The following is a 7342-nucleotide window of genomic DNA, read 5'->3' as shown; positions in this document are numbered from 1 at the left end:
GGAGAGGAGAGTGTGTGCATCCATCACAGTACCCCTGAGCTGCGGATGCAAATGTATTTTGCGCATAATCTCAATAAATCACCCAGGTCATGCTTATGTTTTGCAGATGATGGATAGTGTGTGAATGCATCTATCAGACTCTTCCACCAAGCATGTTTCTTTAAAGTGAGATGGTTTATGACCCATGTCCCTCTGGCCCTCAGAGGTGGTGCCACGAGGAGACTGCAGCTCAGGTCTGCCTCTGAGATCAGGCTGCCTTAAGGCAGAGAACATGCCTATGGGAGGGCTCCAAGAATAAAGTAAATGTTACACCTTATAAAAGCATCTTTGGAATGTAACAGCTTCCACAACAAGCTCTTCTGCACAGGGTCTTATAGGGGGGATATCTCAGATCTAGAAGCAAACATCAGGAACATGCATGGTTGAAAAACCTTGCCCTTCCAGTCCTCCTGAATTTGTAAAAAAGTAAAACCTGTCAGACCTTTGAGGGAAAAGTCATGGGACTGTAGCTAGAGTATCTTTTTTATGGAAATCAGGTTTTTGGACCATTAGGGCAAGAGCTGAGCAGCTGACAGAGCACCATCAGGTAACAGACAGCACCATTTTGTAGATGATAAAACCCCATTTACATTGCAGGAGCTGGTTTGAGCATAGAGCCCAGAGCTGTGAGATGCCCTGGCCGCTTTGCGTGTGCCCTCCCAGGTACAGTGGGTGAGGTAATGAGGTCACCAGCACATCTTGCTCAACCTCACTCGTTCCTCTGAGGAGCAACAGCTCAGAGGCACCTCTGCAGACCTGCCTCCTAATGCATAGGCATTCCAGTGTTGCACACCCCTCTTTGATCCCCAGGCTATTAGCTACCTGAAGGCAGGAACAGAGAGAAAACAATAAAGACAGGGCTTAGGGAAATGAAAACAAATGCCTCCTCAGAATGTTAGTTTTGTGTCAGACATGAACTCTGTGCAAACCTGAGAAAGGCAGCTGTGCTCCACGGGAACAGGTGTGGCTCTGGGTTGGGAGAGGAACCATGGAAGAGCAGCTTTGGTGAATTTCTGCAGTATATCAGAGAGCTCTTATCCCAACCCAAGATACTCTGAAAATGCAACATGGACTCAAATTCCTTCCAGAATAAACGGCCTAACTTCAGACTCTGCACAATCAATACTGTCCTGCAGGGAAGGAGTATCCTCCAGACTATTTATTTGCACAGCCATTCAGCCCCAAATGTACCTTGACCACCAATGCATAGTACGTACCTCTGGGGGCACCTGCAAGGAGAAAAGAAAAATTTATTTGCTTGTTGAATGGCAGCTCCAGGGCTACCTCTTTTCACTGCTGGTTAGTGGGCACATCCACACTCTTGGAAAAAAACTTGAAGTCAGCTCAGGGGGGAAGGTGAACGCTGGGCCCATGCCACCCAGTGCTGACTGCTGGATCTGCTCCCAGCTCCATCCTGGAAGCAGGTGAGGTGAGGCTGGGGCAGCACAGGCTGAGCCTGGCACAGACATGGCCAGGCTGGTCATGGTTCCCTGCTGACCCTTCACCTTGTGGCCTCCTGTGGTATTTTTTGTAAGCTCAGTTTCTCTGCTATTTCTTCTCACTTCTTTCACCCCTCAGTCTCTCTACCATCAGGAGAGGAGGCAGGGGCTGAGTAAGGCAATAATGCAGTTTTCTGTTTCCTTATGAGCTCAGGAGACCTAGATTTGCTTTAAACCTTCTTTGCCTATGAGGACCAGATTATTCTTTGAACAAGTTTTTCCAAAGCTGTGATATCAAGAAAGGAAACATTCGCACATATTGTCCATGGTTACTCAGGAAAGACCATTAGTCCTATTTTTACTGCCAGTGAAGCACAAAATGTGCTGCTTCAGGAGTTACCATAGACATATATCCTCCATTTAGAAGCACAGAACATTGTAAGTGGGAGGGGGCCTCTGTGGGTCATGTGGTGCAACCCCCTACTCAAAGAAAGGCCAGTGTCAAAGTTAGTCTATGTTACTCAGAACCTTGTCCATCCTACTTTGAGTATCTCTAGGAATGCAAATTCCTTCATCCCCCTGGGCACCTGTCCCTGTGCTTGACCACTTTTTTAGTGAAGGATAATTTTCTAAACATCTAAGTAAATTTTCCTTGTTGTAGGCTGGTGTCTTAACTCAAACTAGCTGAGTTTTGGTAGAAAGCTCAGCTTGAGAACTGCACAATCTCAACTACAGGGTGAGTTTTCCTTCTCTTTCCATGCACCTATACTGCCTTACTTGCCTCATAAATTGCAAAGCCAATGGTGTGCATGTCCTCTCCCATCTTTCTCTGCTTCCGCCGGTGCTTCTGAATCAGGCCAACAAGGAAAGTGCAACCCCGCTCAGGATCATCAGGATCCTCATCTTCTTCCTCCAGCTTGATTAAATACTGTGGATTCATCCAGAAAGTGTCTGGAAAGTGGATTTATGCAAACTGCTCAGAGGCTTCTTTGAAAGCAACTGTGCTGATATAGACGTGTCAGCTAGAACAGATGTGGCTCCGACTTCCAAAATCAGTTTTGAGAAGAAAAAACAAATACTCCTCCCCCAGCCTCTACAACCACAACTACACACTTATCAAGGAGCCACTTTTCCCAAACCCTTGCACTTTCTGGACCTCAGTCCCGATTATCCCAGGTACATTCTCCTCCTCCTCCACTGACCACCCAAAACCAGCTCCCAGAAAAAGTACACATGGACAAGTACAAAGGGTTTCTCCATCACAGTGGTGACTGCATGCTCTCTGCTCTTACTTGGGTAATTCCTGCAGCCCCCTGCAGTGGCTCCTCGCCTCCAGTTCCCATCCAGCTTCAGCAGGCTCCACTTCTTGTACCTGTCACTTGCCAGGGTATCTGGAGTCAGGTTGCAGATCTCCAAGCGGGAGTAATGTCTCAAGAAGTCATTGAACGCCATCCTGCGGGAGGCAACACCACCGGCAAAGGCTTGACAGGATGGACAACAACCTTGTCTATTATCCCTCTTTCCCACTGTGATTTAGTGCTAGAATTTGGGGTGAATTTTCTCACTGATCTTGGAGAATGTACTGGGGGAGGTTACTTTGAATGAAAAAAACAGAGAAGACATTTGGTTGGACTCGGTGATCCCAAGGGTCTTTTCCAACCTGAATGGTTCTATGATTCTATACTCCCTTCAGGCCAAAGGGAAACCCACTGTTACTTACCAAAATTCCCCATCTTCATGTCTCCTGGTCAGCTGCTCCCGCACCTCAGGGTCAACGCCATTCCAGTTTGGGCAGCTGAAAGACAACCCCACATCAGCTACAGGGTACAGTAAAGGTTAAACCCTCATGTTGTTCTGGCACAATGATTTCATTTTCTTACAGCTCTGTGTGATTGCAGTACTCCATGATATCTCACTTGTAGCAGCTCCAAGGCTGTCAAACCACAGTGGAATCAAAATCCAGGGAGCTGGGATATTTGGTAGCTCACTTCTTAAATATCAAGGTAAGGATCAGAAACAGTTTCATTTGCAGAAAGTGCTAATGCCTTGACTGAGATAGAGCTTTATTTCAGAAACAGCAAGACCCAGAATAAGTACTGCCCAGCCACAGAAGTGATTAAACTCCAGCTTTCATTGCTAAGAACAGGATCGGATTGTAAAAGCCCTATTAGAAAGTAGGTTTTCAGAAGCTCATCAATGAGCCCCTGGCTGTTAAAGAAGTAGAAACTACAAAGAGGCTTGCAGGACCCATCAACCAATTACTGCATCTTGCGCAAAGGCAGGTGTTTGTATGAAGGGCACCACATGCTGCAACACCTACATGGGAGATGCCACTTTTAAACTGCTCAGAGAAAACAGCACATCCAGATGTGACTTCAAGAGGAATGTCAGGTAGGGTGGAGACAGGCAATGGCAGACACCCCATCACAGCCCTCCAGTAAAAGCCTACAGCAACACACAAGCCACCGACTCACTTGTCGTTCCATTTTCCAGTCCACTCCACCTCCCCCCAGGGATTTCGTATTCTGATCAGCTTCTGCACCATTCCTCGGAAGTTCACCTGATGGGATCAGAATTGTATGGAGAGTTACCCTGGGACTCTGCACTGCACTCTGTGCTGCACATACCTTCCACCTTCTCTGTGGGAACTGAAGGACACGACAGAGTAAGCATCTCAATGCTACACCAACACTAAAGCATATACACACAAACACACACACACCTGGTCCAAAAGCCACAAAATCAAATTGATTTTGAATGAGCTCCAATGCCCCTAAGCTTGTCCAAAGAACGCTTAGAGCATAAAGGTACATAGCATTATAGATGACCAAAATGTCTGGTTTGTGCTGCTAAAAAATTAACTCTGGTAGGATTTCAAGCAAAGGGAACATAAAGCTGCTACAGCACTGCTAAAAAGCAGGCACAGGGGGATATTCCTCTGAAGTCGCCTTCTATATATCAACTGCTTTTTCCTCCCCTTGTCTATATATAAGATGAGCCTGTTACAGGAGGTGGGACTCAGTCTGGTCACAACCCCTTTGACCACACAAATGCCCTGCAGCACACCCATGTCAGCCTCTCCTTGCACTGTGCTGAGGTCCTGGCATGTTATCTGCTGATCTCTGTGTGCACTGAGTCCAGGCCAAGCAAAGGTGTATGAGTTTCAGTGGGAACACCCAGTACTTATGGGGAACACATGGCACTAATCTGAGGAAGGAGCACCTCTAGAGCCTGAAACAAAAAAAAACTGTGAAGAGCATCTGCAGCACAGTGTTCAGAAATAATGCTCCTGTGCCCAAGATGGACTATCCTTAGAAAGTCTGCACACATCTCCAAAGGAAAAGCCTGGCTAAATCATGTCTGTTCATGAATTAAGGTCCCTCCCTGCTGCTTCTGTGGTGAGAGGAGGATCAAATGCATGCACATCAATCTGCCTGTTAGCATTGTCCACCTCAGTGCAGCATGTCAGTGGCTCTCTACACCTCACTCTGAAGTTCCAGAAATTATTTCAGAAACAGTTATCAGTGAAGTAACTGAAAGTCCATTACACATGTGGAAGGACATCAGGATCTGCTCCCTTTGTTTCTACTTTGCTACCTTCACCAGTCACCTGCTCTTGGACAGGCACCCTGTGTTTGAACACTGTGCCCTGCCAAAACGTGCTGTTCAACAGGCATTTATGGCACACGTTGCTGGCACATCTTGCTGTGTGCTGCCTGCTGTACAGAAACGTGTTGAGGGGCCCCATCACCAGCAGAGGGTAGTGTGCCCTCTGCACAGGACTTCCCGCCACCCCACTCCCTGGAAAATAGCAATGCTCACGGAACAAAAGCTGCCTTTAGTCAAAAACCACAAGAAGTCAAATTTGCGTTTCTCAAAAACCACCACACCAACAAATTCAATTGTTTCTTCAGAAAGAAAGGAAACAAAAACGATTTGGCAAAACAGGTGGGACTGGAGACTCTGCAACGCTGCAGATGAAGGTGTGGCTGCCACGGCCCAGGCCAAGGGCAGAGCTCACTGCAGGTCACCCCTCTGGGGAAGCACACCTACCTCCTCTGCCCCGGTGACTGAGTATGCATGTCCTTTCACCAGCTTCTGGGAAGTGACTGCCTCCGTCTCCGCCGCGCTGGTGATCTGGAGGAGCAAGAGAAGTGGGTGAGTGTGGCTTCCTGTGTGGCGGGGGATCCAACCAAGCAAAACTTCCCCTTCAACAGAGCTTCAGTCTTGCTAGGAGGCTGCAGGGGGTGGTTTAGCTGAGACAACGAGAAGGCTCTGCATGACAGAGTGGGCAGAGGGGATGGCAGCATGTGTGGCAGTGGCACAGGGTGCATGCCCAAGCCCTGCACTGCAGCAAAGGTCCCTCTGGCTCCAAAACGCTTGGTGGGTGCAGCAGGGTGCTCTGCCTCAGTGAGATGAAGACTTGACATTTGCTCTGCCCTGTGTGCTCTCTGGTGAAAAACAACTATCATGTTAGCTAGAAGTCCACATTGCACCTTGGTGTTGGAAGACAGCTGGGCCCAGACAGAGAAAAACAGAAAACCGATAAAGACACAGTGTTTTTATGAGAGAAAAGTATTTAGCTAAGCTAGAAGGACCCCAGAGAAAGGAGAGGTGGTTTGGCTCAGCAACAAAGGACTGACAGTCGGTCACTTTATTTCATAATAGCCCAGCGCATTCTTGATCACAGAGGATTCTTACACACATTGCCCTCAGGGTGTGTTTGATATCCCCTCTCAAGCAGGGACACCCCTCAACTGGTTACTCCTCAGAAGTCAACAGAAAGGGAGCTACCCCATGGTCATCAGGCAGGGCAAGTAACATCCATCTCTATTTAATAATTACGCCATCTTTAAACTGGTGCTTTAAAATATTGGTTTGGGTTTTGTTCTAGATTCAGTAAATGCCAATTAATAAGTAGTCCCTACAGCACTTACATTGTCAGCTACGGTGTAGTAGATATTCTGATATTTGATTAATGTCTTTTAGCCTGACCACGTAATTATTATAATTTATAATAAAACTTTGCTTTGTGTGTACATACATTCTGGTCTGCCATCTTAAATCTGTATGGGACTGTGTTGTGCATTCCCTCTCATGCATCTCCAAATCTTATACAAAGGGGATTATAGAATCACTGAATGGCTTGAGCTGCAAGGGACCTTAAAGATTATCTACTTCCAACCTCCCTTCCATGGGATCAGAAGGAACACAGGAGGAGATGACTGCCTGAGGCTGCCATGGGCAGGGACACCTCCCACTAGACCAGGTTACTCAAAGTTCCATCCAAACTGGCCTTGAACACTTCCAGGGATGAGGCAGCTACAACTTCTCTGGGCAACCTGTTCCAGTGTCTCACCATCCTTATAGAGAACAATTTCTTCCTGAAAGATACAAATTAACTCCATGTTCTCAAGTGACCAAGAAGAACACAGGAGGAGGTGACCATCTGAGGCTGCCCAGGCATCACCAGGGATCACACCCAGGGTCCAGCAAGCCCCAGGGCTTCACTTCAAAACACTTTCTTCAGCTCCACAGTGGGGTGGGAGGTTCCCCTTCCTCTCCTCAGCACCACCACCCTGGGATCTGCCATGCAGGGAAACAAGGGAAAAGCCTGTACTTTGGATGCCATTTGTACCTGCAGGCACATCAGCTTCTCACTTTTTTTTGTGGCCATTACAATACTCGGGCAGTTTGAACACGAGAGAAAATTCACTTATTGACATCTTGCTCTAAAGATGCTTAAAACTCTCTGACCCACTTTTGCCATTGCCTGCCCACCATTTCAGAAAGTGTGTGATCTTAAACAAGCATATTTGTAGCTTAAAAAAAAGATAGTGGGATCGAACAGGCAGAATTCCTGC

General features: G+C 47.2%; 1 protein-coding gene across 1 annotated transcript in view; it reads right to left on the bottom strand.

Moving 5' to 3' along the window:
- The window catches only part of CAPN2 (calpain 2, (m/II) large subunit), a 30343-nt gene that overhangs the window by 9495 nt on the left and 13506 nt on the right, over positions 1-7342 (bottom strand). Inside the window, exons 5-10 of the mRNA XM_009994761.1 lie at positions 5532-5615; positions 3953-4038; positions 3199-3273; positions 2771-2931; positions 2260-2429; positions 1257-1268 (exon numbers count right to left, since the gene is read on the bottom strand). Of these exons, the coding sequence (XP_009993063.1) occupies positions 1257-1268; positions 2260-2429; positions 2771-2931; positions 3199-3273; positions 3953-4038; positions 5532-5615 (588 nt within the window). The remainder of the gene's footprint in view (positions 1-1256; positions 1269-2259; positions 2430-2770; positions 2932-3198; positions 3274-3952; positions 4039-5531; positions 5616-7342) is intronic.

This window comes from Chaetura pelagica, unplaced genomic scaffold (assembly GCF_000747805.2).
Source record: "Chaetura pelagica isolate M959 unplaced genomic scaffold, ChaPel_1.0 scaffold2, whole genome shotgun sequence".
NCBI classification, from domain to species: Eukaryota; Metazoa; Chordata; class Aves; order Apodiformes; family Apodidae; genus Chaetura; species Chaetura pelagica.
Note: the sequence above shows the minus strand (reverse complement) of the source record. Positions and strands in the feature narration are given on the sequence as shown.